At 39.6% G+C, this 26,319-nt stretch overlaps 6 protein-coding genes across 12 annotated transcripts; 3 read left to right on the forward strand and 3 right to left on the reverse strand.

Moving 5' to 3' along the window:
* Positions 1-20: 20 nt before the first annotated feature.
* LOC111603098 lies at positions 21-502 on the forward strand. The gene is made up of 2 exons (XM_023320558.1): positions 21-111; positions 170-502. The coding sequence occupies exon 2, from the start codon at positions 179-181 to the stop codon at positions 410-412; it is 234 nt and encodes a 77-aa protein (XP_023176326.1). The 5' UTR covers positions 21-111; positions 170-178; the 3' UTR covers positions 413-502.
* Positions 485-1,401, reverse strand: LOC111603096. Its single transcript, XM_023320556.2, has 2 exons — positions 810-1,401; positions 485-751 (listed from the first exon to the last, which is right to left on the reverse strand). The coding sequence occupies exons 1-2, from the start codon at positions 1,306-1,308 to the stop codon at positions 552-554; spliced, it is 699 nt and encodes a 232-aa protein (XP_023176324.1). The 5' UTR covers positions 1,309-1,401; the 3' UTR covers positions 485-551.
* A 107-nt stretch (positions 1,402-1,508) lies between these two features.
* On the forward strand, positions 1,509-2,325 carry LOC111603097 (TM2 domain-containing protein CG11103). The gene has a single exon (XM_023320557.2). The coding sequence runs from the start codon at positions 1,599-1,601 to the stop codon at positions 2,253-2,255; it is 657 nt and encodes a 218-aa protein (XP_023176325.2). The 5' UTR covers positions 1,509-1,598; the 3' UTR covers positions 2,256-2,325.
* Positions 2,326-2,628: 303 nt separating this feature from the next.
* On the forward strand, positions 2,629-4,376 carry LOC111603094 (cathepsin B). The gene is made up of 4 exons (XM_023320554.2): positions 2,629-2,982; positions 3,063-3,323; positions 3,545-3,712; positions 3,775-4,376. The coding sequence occupies exons 1-4, from the start codon at positions 2,854-2,856 to the stop codon at positions 4,243-4,245; spliced, it is 1,029 nt and encodes a 342-aa protein (XP_023176322.2). The 5' UTR covers positions 2,629-2,853; the 3' UTR covers positions 4,246-4,376.
* A 2,824-nt stretch (positions 4,377-7,200) lies between these two features.
* Positions 7,201-22,324, reverse strand: LOC111603081 (protein retinal degeneration B). Of its 7 annotated transcripts, XR_002751653.2 has the most exons (14): positions 22,139-22,324; positions 16,941-17,288; positions 15,679-15,823; positions 14,939-15,130; positions 14,450-14,860; positions 14,054-14,376; positions 13,386-13,424; positions 13,198-13,273; positions 11,929-13,134; positions 11,695-11,835; positions 10,659-11,626; positions 10,400-10,572; positions 7,899-8,548; positions 7,201-7,305 (listed from the first exon to the last, which is right to left on the reverse strand). XR_002751653.2 is itself a non-coding variant. In XM_030223427.1 (13 exons), exons 2-13 carry the CDS (start codon positions 17,016-17,018, stop codon positions 9,013-9,015), a joined length of 3,783 nt encoding a protein of 1,260 aa, XP_030079287.1. In that variant the 5' UTR covers positions 17,019-17,288; positions 22,139-22,324; the 3' UTR covers positions 8,466-9,012. The 7 variants fall into 7 exon arrangements, 6 of the variants coding, with proteins under 6 accessions (XP_030079287.1, XP_030079288.1, XP_023176305.2 ...); XM_030223427.1 differs by lacking the exon at positions 7,201-7,305 and having other exon boundaries at positions 8,466-9,043; XM_023320537.2 differs by lacking the exons at positions 7,201-7,305; positions 7,899-8,548 and adding an exon at positions 9,311-9,870.
* Positions 22,325-24,366: 2,042 nt separating this feature from the next.
* On the reverse strand, positions 24,367-26,314 carry LOC111603089 (mitochondrial import inner membrane translocase subunit TIM50-C). The gene is made up of 5 exons (XM_023320549.2): positions 25,949-26,314; positions 25,722-25,884; positions 25,121-25,649; positions 24,936-25,059; positions 24,367-24,871 (listed from the first exon to the last, which is right to left on the reverse strand). Exons 1-5 carry the CDS (start codon positions 26,169-26,171, stop codon positions 24,681-24,683), a joined length of 1,230 nt encoding a protein of 409 aa, XP_023176317.1. The 5' UTR covers positions 26,172-26,314; the 3' UTR covers positions 24,367-24,680.
* Positions 26,315-26,319: the final 5 nt, after the last annotated feature.

A 26,319-nucleotide genomic window follows, 5' to 3' on the forward strand; every position in this document is an offset into this window, starting at 1 on the left:
TGAGTTTGTTGTTTTCAACTATCGATAACACTTATAAATACTGCTGTCAAACCACATCGCTAAACAACGGGATTGCTCTTGTTGTGTAACTGAAACGCGTATATTTAATAAGTATAATAATATTACTAGTTGATATTAGAATATTATTACATTTAAGTTAAACTTGCAGGCGCCTACGATGTCAGCACCCGCCGCCCGAGGCACAACGTCCCTGTTAAAGCGCGCCTGGAATGAGATTCCCGACATCGTTGGCGGTTCGGCCCTAGCTCTTGCAGGCATTGTTATGGCTGGCATTGGCCTGACTAACTACTACGCCAAGGATGGTGACAATCGTCGCTACAAGATGGGATATGTAGTCTTTCGGCACGATGATCCACGCGCCGAAAAAGTGCGCAACGACGAAGATAATTAGTCAAATAATTCTGTACCCTTTGTTTTCATTCTTACGCGCTGCCGCAATATAAAAAATAGCTAAGTAAAACAAACAAATGTATACAAATAGTTTCGGTATATATATATATTTATTTATTTATGTCAATATAGAGATAGCTCTATTGTCCTGGAGTATAGTATAGGAACTGAGAGTTGCGATGGCTGACTTTATGATGCTTCTGGTAGGCCGCAAGCGTGTGATAGCATTCATCACATAAGGCGCACTGGTAGTTGATTGTCGAAGCAATTTCTGAGTTGGTCTTTGCGGTCAGTCCGTGGTTCAATTCAGCTTCATCGATGAGTGTTCCTATCTCAGTGCCTGAAAAGTGAACAATTTTTAATTCAAGCCCCGAATCTGTTCAATGTGCAGAGCTTACCTTCATGTGGCTCATGTTTAAACACAATGGTTTCTGCCTTAATGCCAGTGGCGTTGGCTGGTGCAATTGGTTCAACATTTGCCTCAATCGCCTGCACAGTACATTTAAGTGGTATCTGGTCGTCGGGAGCCAATGGCACTGACTGCGAAAGGCGGGATCGATTGCGGCGTTGCTCGAATTTCAATGCCACGGTGAATTCATTATTTGCCGTTATCCATTTATTATTAAATTCGTATATCATAATCAGTTTTTTGATGCAAACACGGCATATCTGCTTGGGATAGTCATCGTCCTTGCTCACCACTGGCAGTGATGCAGACGTGGGCAAGCATGTCGACAATATTTCAGATATAGGAATGCTCTTCTCCAGTGCCGTAATGTTATCCTCAAATATGTTCATTGCATCCAAGCAGTCGTTGCCGCAAGTGCGACATATATTTTCAAAAATATCCATTGCAAATGTTAATGTTTTGCAATCTGTATAGCATGGAAATAACATATACTAAACTTGACTAAGGACATTGTATTCGTCCGTTTTTGACACTTTCTGCTTATTGATTCTAAATGTATACTTTAAAAAATCACGATCAGATAATTACGCCGGCAGTTTATAATACCACAAGCTATCATATTTTAGGGACGCCATTATAGAATGATAAGCAGCGTTGAGGAAATATCGATGATTTGCAATCGTGATAGACTACAGCGTGCGATGATTTTTTGGCACGTAGCTAGCTGTCTCTCTCACATCTCTAGTTGTGGTGCACTGCAACAGATTGCAAGAAAACAATGGATCGAAAACTGATTTTGTTCAGCGTTGTCATCCCGTTTCTAGTCATTAATCCGGTCAGCCATGCTATTCAAGCGCGCAGTGACAAGGAGCAGCCCCAAACGGTTGTGTCCGGTACGGCTGTACAATCGGTTGTACCCGTACAGGCCCAATCACAAGTTGGTTCCAATTCGCAAGCAGCTTCAGCAACCAACTCGGCGTTCAATCCGTTGGGACCGAATGTAATGTGCTCCTTTTTACCTCGAGATTTTCTAGAATGCAAAGAGCCAATTGATCATCGAAATAACGATTCGGCAAAAAATGAGAAGGGCTACGGCTGTCTTCATTTTGGTGGTTCCAACTATGAGGATGTGGAGCACACTAAAGTCCAATGCACAGTTTACACGGATATCGACTGCTACGGGGCACGCACATTCTTTCGGGATGGCGTGCCATGTGTACGTTACACAGATCACTATTTCGTAACCACACTGATTTACAGCATGTTGCTGGGCTTCTTGGGCATGGATCGATTTTGCTTGGGCCAAACCGGCACTGCTGTGGGCAAACTATTGACAATGGGCGGCGTTGGCGTCTGGTGGATTATAGACGTAATATTGCTTATAACGAATAATTTGTTACCGGAAGACGGTAGTAACTGGAATCCATATGTCTAAACTAAAGTATGTGGGATTGTGATAATATTAAGTAGTAAAAGCATTGTAAATAAAATAAATGTTAAGATAATATGATTTGATTGTTTTAATGTTTAAATAAATAAGTTAGATATGTTCGTACAGATATAATTGTCCGCATAGACTGTACATATATATGGGATTGATAACTCAGATCATAATATTATGGCTATTATTATATATAAATTATTTCAGTATTGCAACCAGATAGTTTCAAATTGGCCAAAAACTTGCTCATAATAAAAATAAAATATCAATATGACCAGTACTGCACAAATATCGCAGCTGTGATATATCGATAAGAGAACCACATCATTTTTCTCATCACTACAATGGCCGCTTATCAGTTACTTTGAACAAAAAAGAAACAACGCATATAAATTAAGCCTAACTAGACTGTTCAACAGTTTGCAATTGCTGCTGGTGGCTGTCAGTCGACTAAATAACATTCGAGAGGCCTACGTTTTTATCTATATTGACAAATTTATATATATTATATATACATACGATTAGCTGGCTATTCTCTGACAATTTTTCAATTGCGTTGTCAGCGCCATTTTGACGAATACGCAGCTGTAAAATGAAATATTTTGCAGCGACTGTAGCACTGCTGGCCCTGGCAGCTATAGCTGCCGCTATTAAGGATGATCCGCATATGCTTAGCGATGATTTTATAGAGCTAGTGCGCAGCAAAGCAAAGACATGGACGGTAAGCCAATATTATTGTTTTTAGTTGATGACGTGACATACATGTGTCTAAAATGGTTATTATTATAATGTTTATCTCAGGCTGGTCGCAACTTTGATGAATCTGTATCCGAGCTTCATATACGTGGTCTTATGGGCGTCCATCCCGATGCGCATAAGTTTACGCTGCCCGAAAAAAGCCAAGTACTTGGCAATCTGGTAGGCGATGATGGGGACGAGCTGCCCGAATCGTTTGATGCACGTACTGCCTGGCCCAACTGTCCAACAATCGGAGAAATACGTGATCAGGGCTCATGCGGATCCTGCTGGGCCTTTGGTGCCGTTGAGGCGATGTCTGATCGTGTAAGTTGCGATGCCCCACTGACCCAAGCCTCGCTCAACATACCCACAAAAAAACAAAGCAGATGACGCAGCTGCTTTATGCTTATCACTATTTAGATTATCGATTTCACACAATTGCGTTGCGTTGCATTGCATTGCTATTTGTTTGTATGGCTTTGTGTGTGTGCTAGCGTAGGCTCTTTGTTTAGATTGAGAAATTTGTTGACTTGTTTCATTTTTAGGTGTGCATACATTCCAATGGCACTGTAAATTTTCATTTCTCGGCTGATGATTTGGTCTCCTGTTGCCATACTTGCGGATTTGGCTGCAATGGCGGATTCCCTGGCGCTGCCTGGAGTTACTGGACCCACAAGGGTATTGTGAGCGGTGGCTCCTATCATTCTAATGAGGTAAACTCACAGAACACTGCAGTGCAGTTCAAAGTAGCTAATCGGCCTTTTGTATGTTTCAGGGCTGTCGTCCCTATGAAATCGAACCCTGTGAGCATCACGTAAACGGAACACGACCACCCTGCAAAAATGGCAAAACTCCGCGCTGCCAGCATCAATGTGAGTCCAGTTACTCCGTTGATTATGCTAAGGACAAACATTTCGGTTCCAAGTCATACTCGATCAGTCGCAATCCCCGCGATATTCAACGCGAAATCATGACCAACGGACCCGTGGAGGGTGCATTCACAGTCTATGAAGATTTGATTTTGTACAAGACTGGCGTCTACAAGCATGTCCACGGAAAAGAGTTGGGCGGTCATGCCATACGCATACTCGGCTGGGGCGTTTGGGGCGATAGCAAAGTGCCCTATTGGCTAATTGGCAACTCATGGAACACCGACTGGGGTGATAATGGTTTCTTCCGTATTGTGCGCGGCGAAGATCATTGCGGCATTGAAAGCGCCATCTCTGCTGGCCTGCCGAAATTGTAAGACACCTTCCAAATTCAACTAACTGCTTAATATTGCTTTATGCCTTCAAATAATGATAGTACGATATTACAGACTTTTCAATACCATTATACTGTATGTAAAACAATTAGTTGCGACTTTAGAGAATAAATAAATTGAACAAATTGTATATCTATGTGCATATATCGGAGAAAAGCATAACATAATCTTTAAACAATTGTGAAATTTTTGATCGCTGACAGAGTCACTCACTCATGTGATCCCCTATGGGTTATCAGCAATTCAGCTACGCCAGCTTTCAATTAGTCAGCCACACAGATCGAGCTCAATCATACGTTTCGGTGACTGGCCCTTGCCTCCAGCTGTCTGTTTTGCTTTACGGTTCAAGAGCCGCCGCACGCTGAGTGTGCATAAAAAATTACTTGTTTGTATTTTTTGTTTTCACAAATCTTTTTTTCTTTTATTGGTTTTTTTCATTTTTGTAACATCAAATAGAACATTTTAATTTTTTTTTATGAACATTTTTTTTTCTGGTTTTTTATATATATATATATTTTTCTTTTTGCACATTATTTACTTGAACTGCATATTGCCTTCTCGCTCTCTGCCGCGCGGGCATTTAACAAACAGCTAACATAGATCGAAAAATATTTGGACTGCAATTTGGATTGAAGCACGATCTTTGGCCAACAGCTTGTCCAGTTGTTCAACAATAACTCGTCCTATCTCTCTTGACAAAGTTTACTTTGTGGAAAATATATATATATATATAGAGAGAGAGATCTAGATATATATATATTTATATTTATATATACATATATATGCCTTCTGTGCTGACTTTTCTCGACTCTTCCTAGTTTTCTCTTTGTTTTTGTATTGTAAATAGATTTTGCATCTGGAATTGCTCCACTTTTGTCTTGATTTTATGTTTACTTTTCTTTTCTTCTATTACTGTATTTTTCATCTAACATTTACTTTCAATAAATATATGTATATAATGCATATTGTTGGACTTTTGCTATTTACACACACATATATATATATATATATATATATATATATATATATATATATATATGGTGTATATATTATATTACGAGTTGAACGCTTGGTTTTTTTTTTTGTTTTCACATTTTATTTATTTTTTCTTTTTTCTTTTGTTTGACTTCTCAGCTGGGACTTATCAGCTAAATGGTGGGTTATTAAATTATTAGTATAATTAGAATTGTTTTAGGCTCTATAAAGCACAATTAGAATAGGAATCGAAGCATAAAAGAGTCTATAAAAGAGTTTTTAAAAAAGCAAGGAAAACTCGACTGGAAACTGGGAAAATTTTGTTTGAAAATCATATTATTTTCATTTTTTTTCTGGTTCATTTGTGAACTGAGAGAGTCTATTACTAGATAATATCAATATGGATGAACTTATGTGATATATATTTAAATATATCTTCATTTTGTTTAGAGTTTTAATATATATAGAGGAACGTATTTAATTGTTTTTTTTTTTCAATCATTTCCCACATTTCGTTTAAATACAAGTTTAGGTATAACGTAGGTATATATATATATATCATATATCTATATATATAAATTAATTTTCATTCATAATCTTTGGATCCATTATGTTCCGGCTGTGTTGCAAGTTTATATAATTTAGTTAGATTTGTGTGGACAATATATACTATATATACATATAAATGTATATATACATATATATATATATGGTTATATATATGGTTCGCAGTTGATCAGGTCGCATTGAGTTTAGGATTAGTTGAAGATTCTGTCATCAATATCAATGTATACTATGATTACTCAATTATTGTTTATCACAAATGAGCGTTGTTTATTTGTTTGTCTGTTGTTGCATCCGGCTTAAAGGTAGATCATGTTTATCTACATGCATACATATTTAGGTATATACGCATTATACTCAACAAAATATATATATACACATATATAGGGCTCAAGAGATAACACTAACAGCTACTGAACTTTTAACGAAATCGCATTCCAAAAACGTTTTTTACAAATATTTTGCAGCTGATAATTTTGCTTGTTTTTTTTTTTATAAATACATATATATATATATAGTATATATATATACTTTATTTATTTATGTTTTACTTTTGCATAGTTGTTTAATCATTTTTGGGTTTTTATTTTTATCTGCAGTAGAGACAAACTATCACAATTATAGAGAGATTTCTAAGGTGTTTCCTCAAGGACTCGAATTAGAAACGGATTGTTTTCTTTTGCATTTGGGAACATTTTTTTTTTAGTTTTACACACACATATATATATATATATATATAGAAATAGAATCTTTGTCGAGCGATTAATACATTTTTTCGGAAGCATTTTTCATATTTTTTTGTTTTTCTCTAATAATTTTGTTCGATTTAAGAAATGCATTGAATTTGTTATTTGATTTTGCAACGCTTTTTCCCTTGCCAGCCACTTTGAGCCGTTTACTGGATGAGATCTCTTCGTAATAGCTCTAGTTGTACTCAAAATTCAACTTGCTCTACCGCTTCCTCTGCTTCTTTTTCTTCTTCTTGTTATACCACATTTATTGAACTTTGTTCGATTTGTTTTTTTTTTTTTTTTTGGTTTCATATGTTAAACGGTTTCATTGAGTAAATATGAGTAAATATGTGTAATTATGTATTTATATATATAGATATATATATATATATATATATATATATATATATATATATATATATATATATATATAATTTTTTTTTTGTTATACAATTATAGCATATAAGCTCACATACATAGAATCATACATATAGGTGCCCACACATACATATGTATGTATATGCATATAAATATATATATATATATATATATATATATATATATATGCATATATATATATATTTATATATATATATATATATATATATATATATATATATATATATATATATATATATATGTATATATATATATATTGTTTAGCTGCTTCTTTTTTCATTAATTTTGTTTGTGATTTGTTTTTGGTTTTTATTTTTATGTGGTTTGAAAAACCATCAAACAACAGGAGGAAACAGTCTTTCTTTCCAGGTACCTGAGAAATAGATTTAAGCAGAAATTACAATTAATAATTGATTTTCAATAATGTCCAATCAAATCCTGCCATGAATAACTGTTTTCTGAAACAGTAAATTAAAGTAATTGACATAAATTCCAATTCTCTTGGGAAAATACAAATTTCATTTTTTCTGAAGTATATACGATTCCATATATATATCTAATTGATCATCATAGTTCATCTGCCTCTACATATATTTACTTCTTAGTTCGGGTATATCTTTATTGATCTTAACATAAACATAAGGTTTCCATTATCAAACTAAAAAGCAGATCTCTAGTTATCGATAAGGAATTTAATCGATAACTAATTGTTGTTCGGCAAATCTTTTTCATTTGTAAACATATCTTGAGCTACAATTAAACATTTTTGCGGAACAAACTAACGGTATATATACTGATGATTCTTGATCTAACTGAACTAGACTAATTCTCTGATTTTGATTAAGTCCAATTCATTTGTGTATGCAAGCTAAAAAGTTTTCTCATAAGCTATACGTAATATCTATTATCGATTTGATGCTTTAAATAACGGTAATTGCAGCTAACTGAAATCGATTATCTACTCACCGCGTGACACATTTGACTTTTGTTATATGTTGTACAATTGATTTGGTTTTTTTTATCTTTTTTTGGTTTTTTTCTTTTTACATATTGTATTTTGTATATTGTATATACAGCATATATGTAGTTTGCTTTACATGGCGCATAATATAACGGGCTTTATGTATATACACAGATGTGGTATATGGTGGCAATCGATGCTGAGATGTTGTTGTTGTTGTTCTTGTTTTTATTATTGTTGTTTTTGTTGTTAAACTGCAACTAATGCTGATCCAATAGTATCTTTAGATGCCATCTAAACATGTTCGAAGCGTTTTGTTTGATAGGTATATGTTCGTTTATACATATATATATAGATATATGTTATTATATAAATATAGTTGATTGCAAGTTGCATGGCTTGTATTTGTGGGAGTTGCTGGTTGCGTTATATTAATCGATAGCTTTGCATATCGATATGCTATAAACTAAAATGCAATACTCATCACGCACACATATCTTCTAGCTGTCGCTCTCGCTCTCTTTCGCTCTTTCATTTGTCTATTATGACGCTATCTGTTAAGTTGCTCCTGCTGTGATCGATTTAGTGATGGCTCAAGTAGGTTTTGCGTTTTAGGTAGCCACTGCGTATCGGCGACGATAGGCCCGTCTCATTGCTGCACATTCGAGACGATGTTGATGATGGATTTGTGGCGTGTTGTGTGTACGTGTGTGTGTAGGGTTTTTATGTAGATTTGATGCAAAAATGTTTTCAGTTAAAATTTTTGGAGGGATTTATTTTTGTTTTTGTGAAAAAAGAGACAGAGGAAAAGTTGAGAAAGATTTCAGTTGATAGTGTTTTTCCAATTGTAGCTATAAATATATTCTGTTTTATTTCCATATCGTTTTTTTTTGTTTGCTGCCACAACACAGAATAACACAATGCTCGTCTAAAATGCATTAAAAGCATATCAAACAAATCAACTCAACTAAAGAAATTAATTTATAAACACTAAACACCAAATTTGCATTCGATGTTGTCTTCTTCTTTTTTTCTTGTCTCTTTCTTTTTCGTGTTTGGTTTTATAACGGTTTTTCTAATGCATCACGGTGTTGCGTATCTACAGTGTTGGTAAACGATTTAAACTTCGTTCGTTGCTTGTTCATGCAGCCTGTATTGATATACACACACATTCACATATATATAAAAATATTTCATTGGGGATTGAGTTCGTGAGTTAGTGTATGTGTTGGTGGGTGGGTGTGTGTGTGTGTGTGCAAATCGCATCAACGGCGAAGGGGTAGGCGTGACGTGTGGTGGTAAGCGGTTTAAGCGTTGATTATCAAAATCAAGAAAAATCAAAGAAAAGATACAATTCGAAATTATATTCTATGAAATATACATATGTATATAAATACTAAGCATTTTTATTGTACATATATATATTTATATATATCTGTGGTATATAGTCTGTGTTTAAATACACGTATACGTATGTGTGCTTGTTGCTTTTTGGCTAGATTTTGTCTCTGGTTTACTTCTTTTTAGTTTTGTTCGCATTAATTACAATAACAATAATATCAATCCAAATAATACAATATGAAAAGCACTAATAAATACATATATAGATATACATATACATTTATCAAAATAAGAACAATATAATACTAGAACTTAGCATATGATAATACGGCATTTCAATTATCAATAACTTAGGAGCTAAATCAATGATAATAATAACAAAATAAAATACTTGTTTTTTTCTTCTTTTGTTTTTTTTTTTTGGTCGACTAGGCAAAGTTTTGTGTCTGCTGCTCGCATAAGGACGGTTGGACAGGGGCAGCGGGGCCGACGACGTTGGCCAGGTATCAGATAAAGCTGATGAGTCAGCCAAGTCCCAGTCCCGGTGCGTCAAACTCAAACTCTTTGCCCTCGTTCAGCTGGCCAAGGCTGTTGCTGTTGGGCGTGGCGGGCAGCTGTTGCACCTCGAACGCATTGCTGCTCATCGATGGATGTTGGATGGTGTTTGTGGCGGGGCATTTGGAAGGAGACATGATGCATGATTAGGTGACTCCGAAGAGAGAGAGTGCGAGCTTAGCTCAAATAAAGTTAGCTAATTTGATTACAAACGGCTTTTCACATGGCCAGGACGAATGCGTTATTGGTGTACCGGGCACACATACATAGATTTATAGACGGTTAGCGCAGCACTGGACGGATGACACTGGCTGAGCATGCGCCGCTTCAGCAGCTCAAACATGGGACAGTAATTATGAAGTTAACGATCCAACGAAAGCGTAAGCAAACAAAATAGTTAACAAACAACTTAAGATAAAGATGCACAAAACACCAAATGCTTAGAATACAATATACTCTCTAAAATTATTTGCCGATTAACACTAACACATACACATACACATACATATGTACAATTTACATCGAGCGATGACACAAGACTCGAACAGCAGCTGCCAGGGAGTCTCGTGCCGCCATCGAACCTGCAGCGCGGAGCAACAGGGAGACCTACCTTCTGCGGCGCGGATTTGCCGACTGTCCAGGCAGATTGAAGCAGCCACGTGGAATGACCATACGCGCATTACCCTTAGCCGGACGGGAGCCACCGACTGCCTGAAGACCAGCCAGGTGGGCAGCATAGCCCTCGCTGAGCACCGTGGCATTCGATTGCAGCTTCTTGCCCACCTTTAAGAGCGGATTGATTATTATCTTGCTTATAACCAGGTATCAGAGGCTGACTAAGCACTCGGTTGGAGGAATACGGTATATACCTTGCCAACAATAAAGATCTGTTCCGGCCGCATGCCCACATTGGTGTAAACGCTAATATCCTTGCTGCTGCCGTATGCGGCGGTAATTGAGATTCCGTGGTTTTGCACGAGATTATTCAGATAGGCGGTCTTGTGGCCCAGCGGATCGGTGGAGAGGCCATCGGCGAACGAAATTAGGCCGTGGGGAAAATTGTGCTGGCTGAGCCAGGAGACAACGCGCTGCTGTTGCATGTCCGGCCGTCCGGTAATGTAGATTAGCAGATAGCCCAGCTCCTGCCAATGGCGGCAAACATCAACGGCGCCTGCGCGCACCTTTGGATCCCGCCCAGTCACCGACATGGATGCCGTGAAGGAGCCATCAATGCTGAACACGACACACTCGGTCAGCGGCGGCACCACAGCCATATAGCAATCGACGGATGTGTGATCGCCACGCACCACCATCTTGACCGGATAGATGCCATAGCCCAGGGACAAATGGTCGGGAATGCTGTAGGAGATGCGTCCATTTTTGTCGGTCATTTCGGTGCTAAGGAATGTCCATTCGCCCGCCGGCGGATCCTTCATGATGTGCACGTCCACCTTCTCGCCGTGCAGCGTTATCATATCCAGCGGTCCGTACATGAATCGTGCATTCAATCGCTGCTCACGCCCCTCCTGCACGATGACATCGTTGGCCCGATGATTAGCTGCCACATTCTTGAGCTTGACGGATGTGCGCTTCTTAATCCACTTCTCGCGCGGCTGTCCCGGATGGAACGAAGCGTTGTCCTTGTCATCGTTCGAGCCCACAAACGGTATACCCTCGAATTTACCAATTTGACGCAGTATGAAGGCAATCACATCGGGACTCTCCCAGTAGCTGGCATGGAACAGATGCGGTAGAGCATGTGCCGGGAAATTGCTCAGCCCCTCGGGGCAGTAGAGTGCATAGTCCAAACGCTTTGTGCCCCACCATTTGTTCTGAACTGTAATCGGCGGAAAGTTGTTGATATCAGCTAAGCGCCTTTGGGCAGTTCAATGAAGTTGGCCTTACGTGAGTGTATGGTGCTGAGCGAAACGTTCTCAATGAGACCTGAGATGGTGCTCTGCATAGATGCATCCGATAGGCGCCGGCCAGCTGAAAGCAAATTGTTGCCATCGTTAAAATGCTGCGGATGCGATTGTATTACTTCCACTGCATAGCAAAGAGTGAGACGGAGGGAGAGAGAGAGACAGAGAGAGGTATATGAGATCATGCCTGACTGTAGTTCGTGTGAGCCCCACTTACATAAATGCAGCGGCTGCCCATTGCCCAGCGGATATTTGGCATAGCGCGGCACATTGACCGGCGAGAGTATGGAGAAGCGTGCGCTTAGCAGGGGCTCCAGACGTGAGGCGATTGGATCAGTTGGATGGAACAGATTGTAAACCTGATGACAATTAGGACGAGCCAGCGCCGCCTTCGCGTCGTGCAGTTTCCGTGCGGCCAGGACCACAGAGAGCGGCGAGCCAAACATAAAAAAGTCGCTGACCTCAAAGTCCAGTTTGGTGGCACGCGAATCGCTGGAGGAACTGGACCGACGGCGTCGCGGCGATGGCGCCACAAGCAAGCGTTTCGCATCCAAATCTGAATCAATGAAACGCTCATCGTCATCCATGCGCGACATGCGACTACAATCGCCAGTGCCACCGCCGGCTTGGCTGTGGCCGGCTGCTTGCGATGGATTGCCTGCAGTTGACTGGCTGCCATTGGAGCGACACAGTGTCTCATAGGCCAGTAGCGAGCCCATGGAGTCGCCCAGCATGACTATTTGGCCGGAGAAGCCGTGGCCCTCCTCGGACTTAAGGAACTCATGATAGACAATGTTGGCAGCGGCCACTGTCTTGTTCACCGTCTCCTGGAATTCTGGAGAAGCCACTGCCAGCAACGGTATAGCTCCAATCGGCACGTCCGCTATATTGGGTATATCCGCTGCCGATGGCGACGCGTCAAACGAATACGGACTGAGGCTGGACAAGATACCCAGTGCATCCGTGCAAATTGAGGGACATGGCACCATTTTAATAGTCATGTGCGTCAAGAGGCTGGGGTAGTGCTGGCGCATGACGGCCTCAAAGGAGCCCTTGAATGTCGTCACATCCGATTTCTTGGCGGTCAGCTCGCTGGCCGCATCCAAAACGCTGCCAGCGTGCACCACCAGCATCAGTATTGTTGTGGGGCAAGAGGGCGTGCTCGGTGAGCCCGGTGGCGATGAGTCGTGACTGCGATCGATGCTGGCCGATGAGCGCAGCTGCCGCTTGTTGCCCCGCTCCGAGGCGACGCGCATAAGAAAGTCCTGATTGAATATGCTATCCTCCTGCTTGTGGCGTCCGGCTACGCCGCCAGCACCGCCGCTGCCACTGGAACTGCCGCCATGCGGGGGCGGACTATCATCGCCCTCGCCCAACAGCTCCAGTGAGCTCCATTTGGCCAACGAGTTCGTTTCATTTGTGTCTGCAAGTCGCAACGATTAGTTGAGTGGTGCACACAGAGGCATCGGACAGGCGTCACACTCACCCAAACAATCGAAGAACTCTTCGTCTGAGTTCGACTTCGAGTCCACTTCCAGACGCTCCATGCGCCAATTGGCCACCTATGAATGCACAAACAGATCTCATTAATAGCTGCACAATTGTCAATGGCATATTCGAGCTGCTATCGTGGTCGACTAGGGTCCTAAATGGCGGAGCTGGATCGCAACTTACATGTCGGCGTGCTGCTGGCTTTGCATGCGCTTTTTTGGACTGCTCAATATCGGGTTGGTTTCAGATACGTTAATCGGTATTCGGTGTTGAGTGTTTTGTGGTGGTTGTTGGATTTTATTTTGTATGACAAGAGCAAATCAAAGATTATTTATATGGTAGAACACACACACAGACACACACAAAGGATATATACACAGAAACATATAGATGGAGTTTTTGATTAAGCTATTGATATAAATACATCGTAAAACTAATAAACCAAAATATTACAGATTTTAATCAATTCAATTCAATTCGAACAGAAGGCAAAACGTCATGACTAATGTGTTTCATTATTGAAATATATACAAATATTGGATTTCAATTGGCACGATTGGTTCTATGTGCACATGTGAGGTATACGGCGGACGGATGACATGAATGAAAGTGAAATTTGGCGAGTCAGCAGCGAGACACAATGTTTATAAACAAATGAGATGTTTATACACAAATGTTGACAACGAACGTGTTGCCCGGCAATCAAGACAGGAAAAAAGCATCCATCCGAAACATTGATAAAAATACACAGAGTACAGGAGAGACGGCATTGATGCAGGACGAGTCAATGGACAGTAGCTGCTCTGCGAGTGCAGGGTCAGTTGGATATTAGCTGCTCTGGCGCCTCTCACCTGCAGGTCGAAGCTGTGCGCCGATCCCACTGGGGAATGCAGGGCGCCCTTTGAGCCGAACTTGCCCTTGTTGGCTAATTGAATGCTTTGGGAGCGGGAGCGTTGATTGGCACTGCTCTGGGCACCCAGCTCGACGTTGGTGCCCATGCCATCATTCTCATCCTCCTCATCGTCGTCATCGTCATCCTCATCAGAGCTGCCCTCGGCGCTCGGCGGCTGCTGGGTAACAATCGGCGGCACAGCCGGCGCAGATTTCTTACGCTCACTCATGCCCAGTGCTGGGGCCGCTGTTGCGCTGCTCACATATGGCTCCGACGTGCTGTCTGTTGGCATCAAAGATGAGATGAGATGGGTTCAAAGGACTGATCGATAGTCTGTTGACAGGCATTTGCTTACCATCACTGCACTCCTCGCCGCTGCCCATTTTCTTGGCTAGAGCCAGCTGCGTTTGACGCTCCAGTTCGCGTATATCCTCAATGGTGAGCCCGTGCCATTCGTCTTGCCACGCCCAGGCCTGGCGATGGGCCCGCAGCATGGTCTTCCGCAGCGCCACGTCGTGTATGAACTTCTCCAGTTTGGTTTGCATGCCCCAATAGCGGAATTCGACGCGACAGATCTTATAGGCAGTCATCAGGGACATGTTGCGGGGCGTTGGCTGCTTCTTGCCCTTCACCTCGCGCCAATACTCCTCCAGCCAATCATCGCCCAGCGGGCCACGTCCCGTCTTATCTGATACAAAATGCTTGGGATCCTCCTCCTTCACATAATCGCCGCCCCATAGCTGATCCTTGACAATATCGATCACATCTGTCCAAACATAATAACAAGTAGCCGAACCGTTAACAAATCAAGCGCTTTAAGCTCAGCCACATTTGGGAGACTCACCCACAACGCGATTGCGCAAATCGCTGCCAGACAGCTGAAACACATTGTCCTGGTAGCCATTGTCTGGATGGTAATAGGTCTCAATGTCCAACGAGAACTTCTCCACGAAGGGACAGGTGTAGCGTGTGCGCGTATAAGGATAGGCATTCCATGCCTCCTCCTCAACGGTGAGTGCGCTCTTTGGTAATAAGCCTGCAGCGAAAAAAGAAAATTATATACATTACTCCAAGACTGGGAAGTCTATATAGTATATATAGTATTTTATTGACTATGCAAAAAATCGATAACAAAAATCGATTATCGATTGACAAACTGACAACGATTCAAGTTCTAATCGTCCTACAGACTCGCTCGGCGAGAAAAACTATTTGAAAATATAGATCAAATCAAATTAAATTAGAAGAATATATCAAAATTAAATAAAATTAATTAAGTCTTTATTTTTTTATAATCTATTTGATCTTTTCCACTTCACATATTCAGCAGTACTATTCCTATGAACGCCTGATATACAATGCTTACTCTAAAATCGCCAAATACCAATTCATTTTGACTGAAAGTAACGGGACTTTTTTGTAATTTCCTGCTTTCTACTCTATTCCAATTCTATCTTAACAAAAAGTGCGGCACTACTATTTTTATGAACAGAGCTGAACACATATCGATATCGATACATATATCGATCATAGATATTTAAATATATATATATATATTCTATTCATTATGCCAAGCTCACTTACTTTTTATCCAGCCTGGCAAGTGACTGCCCACGTGATATATCTTCTTCGTGTACTGCCCATTGCCGCCGGGTCCATCTTTGTAGGGCTCATTGATTATGATTTCCACTCCACTACCTTCGCCATGGCTTTCCTCTCGGCTCTTTTTCTGTGTGTAGAAAATGTGACAGATTTAATATTATTAGATTTAGCTATATATATCATTTGGATCATCATTTCTTAACCTAAATTAATTCCTTTGGAAAGGACATTTTCAATAGAGATTAGAAATTAATATGCAGCCCGAAAGTAACTTTGCAAGAGGTATTTATATATAATAGGTATTTATATATAAAAGTATCTACTGCGTTTCTTTGAATTTAACATATGTCAAAGACAATTTAACAATTTGAATTCAATTCTCGAAAGATAAGTTAAGATATTACTGATGATAATACTAATTCTATATGTGAATATATAATATAATAATATATATGCTAATGCCAATGTTAATGCTAATGCTAATGCTAATGCCAATGCTAATGCTAATGCTAATGCTAATGCTAATGCTAAAGCCAATGCTAATGCTAATGCTAATGCCAATGCTAATGCTAATGCTAATGCTAAAGCCAATGCTAATGCTAATGCTAATGCCAATGCTAATGCTAATGCTAATGCTAATGCTAATGCTAATGCTAATGCTAATGCTAATGATAATACTAACGCTAATGCTAATGCCAATGCTAATGCTAATGCTAATGCTAATGGCAATGTTAATGCTAATGCTAATGCTAATGCTTATGCTTATGCTAATGCTAATGCTAATGCTAATGCTAATGCTAATGCTAATGCTAATGCTAATGCTAAAGCCAATGCTAATGCTAATGCTAATGCTAATGCTTATGCTTATGCTAATGCTAATGCTAATGCTAATGCTAATGCTAATGCTAATGCTAATGCTAATGCTAATGCTAATGCTAATGTTAATGCTAATACTAATGCTAATGCTAATGATAAAGACAATGCTGATGCTAATGCTAAGTATAATGTTAATGATAATGCTAACCCAAGGTCTAAGGCTAATGCTAAAGCTAATGTCAATGCTGATGCTAAAGCTAACACCTATATACCAATACTAATGCCATCACTAATCATTCTACTATTAATACAAATACCGATTCATAGTGTCTATATCAATAATATTACTCGTAATTTATGGTTGGTTTCTTCATCTCGGATAGATCAATCTCATGTGCTGTCTACATTGTGCAGGTCGAGAGGCTTACCGCTATCATATACAGCTGGGCGATCCGGTACTCCTCGACGGTGAGGGGCAGTGGTATGCGGTACTCCTTGATCAGCATATTTGGATGCTTTTTTCTATATATTTATTTTGGTTTTGGTCAGCGTCTTTGGTGTATTACGGCGGGGTTATTCTTAACTGCTCTCGCTTAAGCTGGCTTTCTGTCGTTTTCTGATGGATTTCTGTTCGCTTCAGGCAATCATCGGTCGTTGTTGTTGTTGAAGCTGCTGCCGCTGCTGCTGCTGATGTTGTTATTATTATAATGCTGGCTATTGTTGTTGCCACTGATGTTTGTGCTGCGCATGGCTGAGGCGTTGGTGGCGTCTATGACCTGAAAATGTGGCAAGGTTGGATTAAATTTTTGGCCTGGGGCTGCGAGGCGCTGTGGCCTAGGGGTATATATATATGTGGCCATTGCCTTAGCTAATTGTTATGGCTTCCGTGTAATGTGCAGCAATATGTGCGCTTCACGAAGCGAGCTTTAAAATGTAAATTACCATTTCGCTTAATGTTCCGTCCAAGGAGAAAGCAAAGCGTCCAACTGCCGCACAATCTGACTGTCAGACGGAACACTTTGCGCTGTCCATCAGAGCTAACGAAGCACAATGAAAATGAGAATTGAAAATCTATGGTAAAAGGTCACAATATATAATGGAAAGCGTGGTGAAAACGGCTCGACCTGACCTAACGCTGCACTAGAATTGACAGAAATTTATTATTCAATTATTCACACTATATATATGTGCATAAATATATATATATATATATATATATATATATATATATAATTAGTGTTATCTGTTTCAAATTCATTCTCATTTCATTATACCCAATTGCTAGAAAATCGCTTTGTCTACAGGGTATAGCAAGAGCATCACTTGAAGCGAATTTGGTTTATCGTGCATAATTTTTTGTGCTGTTACCTTGAACCGCTTTGCTAATTGGATTTATTGTTGACTACCGACAACGGTACAAAAACAAAGAACGTAAGCTGCCCTCCCCTGGCTGTGGCTGTCGCCGCTTGACCTACTCGATAAACAAAGAAAGCAAGTAAGCGTGCTCGAAGCTGGATACCCTGTAGAAAATGTGCGTCAGCAGCAGCGAAAGTTATCGATCAATTACGCACACTATCGATAAGCAGGCGAATTGACGAACAGACAAGCTCTTACTGACTCTGGCTAACTTCTTCACTCACTTCGACTTAGACATAATACCAGCTATAATTATTCACCGTTAGACACGAATGATCGAGTTATAAATCACTTGCTGCACATATGTTTTCTCTAGTGTAATCGCTCTGACAAAAACAGCTTAGCACACTGATCACCATGGTAATTCATTAGTTGAGTCAAATGCTTAGCTATGCATTAAATGGTTTCGCTAACTAGGCCAATAAAGATAAAACTGTAAACAACGATTGCGATTTATGGGATGGCTTATGGTCTAGACAATTGAAATACCTGAAATATCAGCGAAATAAATGTTTCGACAGAAAACTGAAAACTAAAAACTGTTAAAGTGAACTTAACCTCTGGCGCCGTAAAGTCATAGCTTAATACGATTTTGTTGTTTTTTTTTTTATTTTTTTCGGTCAATGTCTAAGCAAAATTTGCACTAGACTCATTTGTCGATAAGAAGTACAAAAATTATTGTAAATTCAAAAGTAATTCTTTTTAAGGGTTCCATAAAGATTACGAAGCAGCAAACGATTAACGATATACGATATATTTATAGCTGTTGTATCGATTCACAAGTAGCTACACGATCTAGTTTAGCTAGAACAACTAAGCGGATAATCAATTATTTATTTTAAGCCACATTCAAAGCGGGGGCACGGGGCAGGGGACGGTGGCGTGGCATCATGCGCTTGTCAGTGTGTAACTGTAATATGAAACCGTTTGGGCCCCACCTATAAAGCTACACAGCTCCACTGCGGCAACGAGCATATATAAAATGTTCATATAAATTTCATCGTATCATGTCTGATAATTAATTTAATTAAAACGAAAGTATGATATAAAGCTAGACTCTTAACTTGAATTTTTATATATTCTTGGATTGCATAAGTTTAAAATGTTTTTGCCATGCCGTAAAGTGAGAACCGAGAGTATAAATTTCCCAGGGTTTTAAGCGTTCTTAAATCAGAAACTAAAATATGCCTATTTTTTCTGATCATTTTCATTGATATAGCATTAGATCATGCATCCAGAGAGCTTTTTGTTAAGGTAAACGAAATATTGTAATGGAAAATTCTACGAAAAAGTATAGTGTAATGATTGGATAACTTTACATATGTCTCAGAATGTAAATTGAGTACATTTGGTCTTGCAAGTGTGCCATGTGTGTAGATATATTATATATATATTCATATAGTTATCGATACCAAAGGCTATTCACGTAATGAACTTAGCCTTGCCTGCAGGCCACTTTACGGCTGTCTCTGGCAATTGGAACTTAATTAATGACATTTCATGATTGACAATGTTGTCTTGCTTTGCATTTCCCTTTGCCATTGCCTTTGCCATTGCCTTTGAGCACCCACATAATATAACTGTCCATCAGGCACACGCCCACACCCGCTGCCCCCGCCGCAGACATCATGTGTTGGACGTGTGCCCACTGAAAGGAGGCACAAAAGCAGTAATCAATAATTATGAGGGACGACGACAGTGACAGAATGGAAGAAGGCATTAGGGAGGAAAATAGATACACATAAGCTATACATATACACATAAATGTATACACACACAGCATATTTCAAAATAGATCTCAAGATTCATTAGATTATAATATTGATGGCAACTTAATAAAAATTAAGTTTAGTTCTTCCAGTGATAAGTGATCAAATTAGCACAAGTCGATAAAAAATCGGAGCTAAAAAGATTTTCATATTTCTGTGCGCGTTTCGATCTAGAAATTAGCTTAGAGTCGCTAACAAAAGTTTAGCGAATTGTTCTTCAACAAAAGTATATAAATTTGTCAAGCGATATTGTCTAATTGATATATATGCACGATAAGAAATCTTATTATGTGCTATTAAAGAGCAGAAATCAAAAATTCGCCAATTTATCTTAGCAGATATCAGAACAGATGTCTGCTTATGCCCCGTTATAAAGGAAAGCAGCAAATTGAGTAAATAAATATGTGCACACACACACAGGCAGACATACGCGTACACACACTTACATACATACATATGTACTAGTTATTTTGCCATGTATAAATCTGTGCACTTTGCACGTAACATGAGAGCGGGTCGTGTTTATAGCCTGTCTGTCATTCTACAGTTTATTTTATGACGATCAAGCGTGTGTCAAGCGGTTGGAAGAGTTCGCAGCGGGAAGTTTGGGAGGCAGCAGAAAAATAAACTGAAAATATTATAAGGTGTGTGACAACAAAGTTTGCATAGCAACGGTAAAAAGAAACAAACAAACAACAGAATAAAAATGCACGTAATGCGCTTATACAGTCGCAGTCACAGGACAGAATGAAAAAGCAGAAGTGGTAAAAAAAGAAAAAATTACCAACTTGCTGCTGGGCCTCGCTTTTAATGTCTGATTATGTTATTGTTTGCACGCTTTGCTGCTTGATGAATAAATTGCCACAGTAATTGGACGCAAACAAATGTAAAAAAAAGTGAAGAAACCCCGAAAAGCACAAATGGCAATAAGCGCTGCGTTCCCGTATTGCCGCCGACCATTGAGGCAGAAATAATTGAACGTGAAAGCCCCGGAAGTAAAATAATGAAAGGTAGAGAGACATAGAGAGAAAGAGCTAAAACAGCTACACTACAGGAGTGTGAGTAACTTAGCGCGCTTTCAAGAAAGAACAAGAAGGAGAAGAAGCAGCAGAAAGAGAGTTTTCTTATGTATGGGTGATCATTAAGTGTGCTGTTGCATTTCGTACTGCTTGCATATGTATACGAGAGAGATAAGCCGAATTTGCACACACAAGCATAACGCGGTGGTGGTAAAGTCATTGCAAAATACAAAGGTTAACGGTGTATGCAGCAGCAACAAAAACTGGACAAGACTTTGACACTCACACAGACACACACACACACACACACACACTCAGAAGCGTGCAGTAACTAATAAAAGATAGAGGCAAAGACACGCAAATACAATTACATATACGTGTGTTACTCGCAGAGGTCGAGCACTCGCTCTCTGTGCACACCTGTAGCGCGCTTTATGTTTATTAATAATTTATAAATATACCAGCTACAGCAGCAGCAGCAGCCAACAACAACAACAACCAACAACCTAGTCCATGCGTACGCACTCATTATACATAATTTAGCCTTAGGCTCAAAGCAGCCAACCACAAGACAAAAACAAAAAATCAAGTAAGAACGCTTTAGTCAGGCGCCATTTACTGCAAAACAGTTGTTCAGTTGTGCCAAAACAGATTTATTTTCAACAAACTACTATTTTCTAATTTAGTAAATTATGTTTAGTGGAGCTTATGAAGTGACTATATATGGACCGACAGCACGAGGTGGGTAATAGACACAACCAATATGTTCTCTTTCATTTCGTGAACGAGCAAAAATATCAACAACAGAAAAATCACGGGCACAAGCACAAGAGAACATTTCAATGATACAACTGGGAGCCACAAAACATTAAATTTTAGCTGTGCCTCGTTTTGGGAGCTTAAATCAAATCACACGGATGTGTGAGGTCGTCTAGTCACGCAAAGAACTTGAAAAATTGGGCTGGAAAAGCTAAGCAGAAAATTTAAATGCCATAATCTAGTAGAAAATTCTTATCACACACATATGTATGTACATGCACGCACGCACGCACGCATACATACTCATGTGTAGTGCATATATACGCATGTGTATTGCATATATACGCATGACACAAGCTTGTGTGCGTGTGCGTGCTGGTGTTGCATGCCTTGTAGTAGTTATTGTTGTTGTTGGTGCTGAGATAGAAACCTTGGGAGCTGGAGAGAGCAAAGCTCTAGTCCAGGGTCTGAGCTTACGCATTTACGTTTACGTGCTCACAACCAAACAACCACCCACCCATCAGCACACTGCAGCACACAGTATCGTTATCCTTACTATTTTACGCATTTCTTTAATTTGATTGCAACAATTTTACAATAATAACACAGCACAGGAAAAACAAAACAAAAAACATACTACTGATGCATATTTTGAGAACTCACATATCTATTGCCAGCAGCTGTGCGCGATTAAAAACAATATATATATACACCATCAATATAAAACAAATAAAATAAAACAGAAATTAAAAAGAAAACAGCAATCACGAAAACGCTTTTTACAAAAACTGTTTTTAACGCGCTGCTTAGCAAAAATCCACACACGCGAGAAGAAAATTTGTTTTTATTAAGTTTTCTTGCCTTTTGCTGCTGCTGCTTTTTGCAATCACAAAACGCACACAGGGAACGAAAGCGTAGGCGTTGCGAGCGACGGCTGCGACGACCGACTCACGTCCGCGTTCGCTTTTGAACTAAAAACGAAAACGAAACAGAACCAGCTGAAAAGCAGCAGCAGCAGCAGCAGAAGCAGAAGCGCCAACAAGCTGATTTACAGAAAAAAGAGAGAGAGAGAAAGATGGAACTCATGGGTATTCCAGAAAATACAGCTATGGCTTCAGCTCGGTAATTCATATATATTTAAATAAAAAAACATTACTATAGTAATGAATCAGATAAAAGTAAATATAATAATTTTAAATTTAAAATACTCCGCGAAACCGTTTTTATTTGATATACAAAATGTTTATTACGCAAATAGTCAATACATTTAATGGCACCATAAAATATTAACAAAAACGATTCGTTGACATTTTTTTATGGTTTTCTTATTTTTTAATATTTATGGGTGCATATAATTCAGTTATATGTGTGCATTTTGTGATAGTGAACGAATTTGGCTAATGTATCCCAGAACGCCCGTAAGATTTGATCAAAGCAGAGAAAACGTGCGAGAAAGCGTCTGAACGTAAGCACAACGCTCTCACTTATGTCTTAGCTCACTTGTGTCGAGAACAAACTTCCTCAGCTCATAAAATGGTCATGTTCCTTACTTCCAGGCTCGATCCATAAAGCCAATTATGAAAAGAATAAAATCTGCATGAAATTTATATGTATATAAATGGATATGAAAATATTAAAATGTTCTATAAGCGTGGCAAACGCTCTCATGATTTTGCTAAACTCTCCTCTGAAAAGGGAAGAAACGGGACCTCTCAGTAAACAAATTTCAATTTTTGTGCACTGCTACTTGGCACACATACAAATACATGTAAATACACGTTTGAGAGAACGGAAAACAGAGAGTAAGCTTACAAATTGTGCACAGTGGCACTTAATTTCAGAATCGACCATCTCGGCCGTACGCTTGACGCGTAGTGATTGTGGAGTTCCTTGTCTTTGTTGATCGAGTCTGAAAGTACGGAATCCGAGCAAATACGAAGTTTTATGGCAAGTGGCCGTAGGCAACGGGAATTCACGAAAGGGGTTTGCAAATTAGATTTTGCTATTAAATGTCATTCACGCTTACATCTACGTAACTCAGGTGCCGACGTCCTTGTTTATCGAGAGGCAGAGAGAGAGAGAGAGAGAGAGATACAGATAGAGAACAAATCATTCCCGTTGGCGTCTATTTTAAAAGGGGGGTTGTTGATGGCTTGGGGCAAATAGCTGACGTAAAGGTCGCGCTGGACTGCCAAGCATCCCACTTAGAAATGTGCATATACGCTAATATGGTTTTGCAAAAAGTGACTAGATAATGAATTATTTGCATAGCTATTTACGTACATACATATGTATATACAAACATATTAAGACGTGTACAATAAGCAGCCACGGGAACTCCATCAACATAAACATACGTTCATGACGTTGTTGCGTCGTTTCTGCGGAAACAAGAAAATCAGCCAGCAAACAAACAAGCACGCATACTAGTGCTGTCTTTTGTCCATGTATTCTGTAATCTATTGTATCCAGTGATATAGAGTTCAACTTTGACATTTACAAAAGGAAAGCAAGCATAGCGCATGCTCCTCCATTCTGGAGTGGAGTACAGAAAACACACATTTAAATGTAAATATACATATGCATCTGAGTACTTACAACAGTCTCAAATGACGCTAAACTAAGAACCCGCAAAAATTCAAATACTTTTCGCAATGCTTTAGAAACTTATCGATAAGCGAAAATGCATTTCTGCTTGTGTTACAATAAAATTGTTTGAAAGCAAACACTAAGAACTAGTTACCTGTAAAATAAATTATATTATATGTCTGGTGGATTTGCTTTAAGAATATATTATAGTTAGATGTTAATCATTTTTATTCATATTAAAATAATAGCATCTTTCGATAATTACATTGCAAAAAAAAAGTAAAAATAAAATAAAACTAGGGAACGTAAAGAAAAAGATTAATAAAACAACTGCTTAATATTTTGTTTTGTTGTGTATAAAAGAATAAAGTGCATTTAGCTTACACGCAAGAACTTTTACATTTGCCATTATTCCAGCAGCACTCGGATTGGGGTTTTTGTCGACGCCTCCCTCAATATGGCCATGCTCTTCATTAAATCATAAGGAATTGGAATTTGGGTGTATGTATATATAGTTTGTAACTGGATAAAGCTGCTGTATAAATAGACTATGGCTTTTGTGTGGGTTAGCGTGGTGCGACCAGCGACGGAAATAGCAGCATCAATGGAACATCAGTTAGCGCCCCAAAATGCTGCGTGACCATTGTTTGACCATCGGCTTAGCCTTCGCCTGTTCGATACGTTCAGCTTCCTGCATCTGCTCTGCCAGCTTACGTTGGTTTTCCCTAAACTGACTAATAGGGTCCTCAAACTGCCGATAATAATGTAAAACTTCTCGCACATCGTCCACATCATTTTGCGCTATGACTGCAACAGACAAAGATGATTTTCATGATTAACTAAGTGTTTAAATGTTTTATGTTCGGCTTACTCTTCAAAAAGGCTATCAAATGAAGTAGTTGCTTATCATCGTCGTTTCCATGCCAGCGAGCAATTCCAAAAGTGTTGTCGGGATGCATTTTAGTGGCATTTTCATCCCAGTCAACTACAATAACCTGAAACAAAATCAAATTTTTAATAGGATAAAGTAGCTAGAGTTTAAGTGGCAAGACTTACGCGTCTCAGGTCTCGATTTAAATTGTCCAGATTTTTGACATGATGCCCATCAACAAAGTGAGTGGCATCGCGCACCAAGCGGTACATAATGTAGCCATTGGGATCGAGGGTGTCCAATATTGGAAATACCGTCATACCCTGTTCGGCAGTAAACACGACAATTTCAAAGTCTTTGGCGCACTCCTGCAGGAAGCGATCGACTCCGGGGCGCTTCTTGAAGCGCCAGCCAGTCTTATATGTCCAATCTGGATGCACCAGCACATCCTTCATCTCTAGCACGAGCGTATAGCGCGGCTGCACATATGGATACTTTAGCGGGTCTGGTAATAGTTTAGCACGCGACGGTTCCTGAATCATTTTTTGATAGTAATGCAGCGATTTCCACATACGCTGCAAATACTGTTGTACCAGTGGCTTGTTTGTAAACTCATCCTCAATTGTCTGACCTTCTGCATCCACTTCAGGCTGTCCAAACTTATATATGCCCCAAAGTACAGTGGCAATGCCGCCGCCTCCAAAAATGGCAAAACTAATAGGCATATTATAAGGAAATGTTATAGTGATGGTTCAGTTTTAAGCAGGTTAAGTTGATTAGTCTTACCCCAATTTCATGCGCTTCCAAGCGCGCTCATTCTCCTTGGCTTCATCCTCCTCACGCTTCTTACGCTCCTGTTCGGCATTGCTGTCGGCATCGGGCGAAGTTTGTGGAAAAAGTTTTGAAAGCAATGGCGATGTTGATTCTGATGCTCCAGTCGGTGGTTCCTCTGTGCCAATCGTGTATTAAGTGTTGAGTAATCAATTGGGTTAGAGTAAAAACAAACTACTTACTGGCATTACTATAACATCTTCTGCCCGTACTTGCAACCCGTACTGTGTTTGTAAGTATCGAAGCACTCGATGATAGCGAACGGACATGCAAAGGCGACGCCAATGGCAGCGACTGATTACCCAATGCAAATGTGCGCCGCAATCGGTTAGCAAGTGTGTTGAAGGAAGCACGTGGAGTATTTAATCGAACTAATTGTATGACTAGAACGGGTGCCATGCTCATTTTAATGTTAATGAAGCGATGCGCACAAATTCCAATGCTTTCTCACTTAAAAATGCAGTTTTCTTTAATGCAGTTTTCTTAATTGCTTTAGTTGCCCAGGTCGAACCCCCTAGGACTTAACCGGCTTGGCAGCGAAAAATCTTGCATA

This window comes from Drosophila hydei, unplaced genomic scaffold (assembly GCF_003285905.1).
Source record: "Drosophila hydei strain 15085-1641.00,03,60 unplaced genomic scaffold, DhydRS2 tig00000211-arrow-pilon, whole genome shotgun sequence".
NCBI lineage: Eukaryota > Metazoa > Arthropoda > Insecta > Diptera > Drosophilidae > Drosophila > Drosophila hydei.

Coding starts and splice junctions, on each gene's coding strand:
- LOC111603081 (XM_023320537.2), bottom strand. CDS start 17,018: ATGCTGATCAAGGAGTACCGCATACCACTGCCCCTCACCGTCGAGGAG. Junction 10,573..10,658: donor AGATCTTTATTGTTGGCAAG/GTATATACCGTA, acceptor CCGCTCTTAAAG/GTGGGCAAGAAGCTGCAATC. Junction 9,871..10,399: donor GCAAATCCGCGCCGCAGAAG/GTAGGTCTCCCT, acceptor ATCGATGAGCAG/CAATGCGTTCGAGGTGCAAC.
- LOC111603094 (XM_023320554.2), top strand. CDS start 2,854: ATGAAATATTTTGCAGCGACTGTAGCACTGCTGGCCCTGGCAGCTATA. Junction 3,324..3,544: donor TTGAGGCGATGTCTGATCGT/GTAAGTTGCGAT, acceptor TTTCATTTTTAG/GTGTGCATACATTCCAATGG. Junction 3,713..3,774: donor GCTCCTATCATTCTAATGAG/GTAAACTCACAG, acceptor TGTATGTTTCAG/GGCTGTCGTCCCTATGAAAT.
- LOC111603089 (XM_023320549.2), bottom strand. CDS start 26,171: ATGAGCATGGCACCCGTTCTAGTCATACAATTAGTTCGATTAAATACT. Junction 25,885..25,948: donor AAGATGTTATAGTAATGCCA/GTAAGTAGTTTG, acceptor CGATTGGCACAG/AGGAACCACCGACTGGAGCA. Junction 25,060..25,120: donor TAAATCGAGACCTGAGACGC/GTAAGTCTTGCC, acceptor ATTTTGTTTCAG/GTTATTGTAGTTGACTGGGA.
- LOC111603096 (XM_023320556.2), bottom strand. CDS start 1,308: ATGTTATTTCCATGCTATACAGATTGCAAAACATTAACATTTGCAATG. Junction 752..809: donor TAAACATGAGCCACATGAAG/GTAAGCTCTGCA, acceptor TTCACTTTTCAG/GCACTGAGATAGGAACACTC.
- LOC111603098 (XM_023320558.1), top strand. CDS start 179: ATGTCAGCACCCGCCGCCCGAGGCACAACGTCCCTGTTAAAGCGCGCC.
- LOC111603097 (XM_023320557.2), top strand. CDS start 1,599: ATGGATCGAAAACTGATTTTGTTCAGCGTTGTCATCCCGTTTCTAGTC.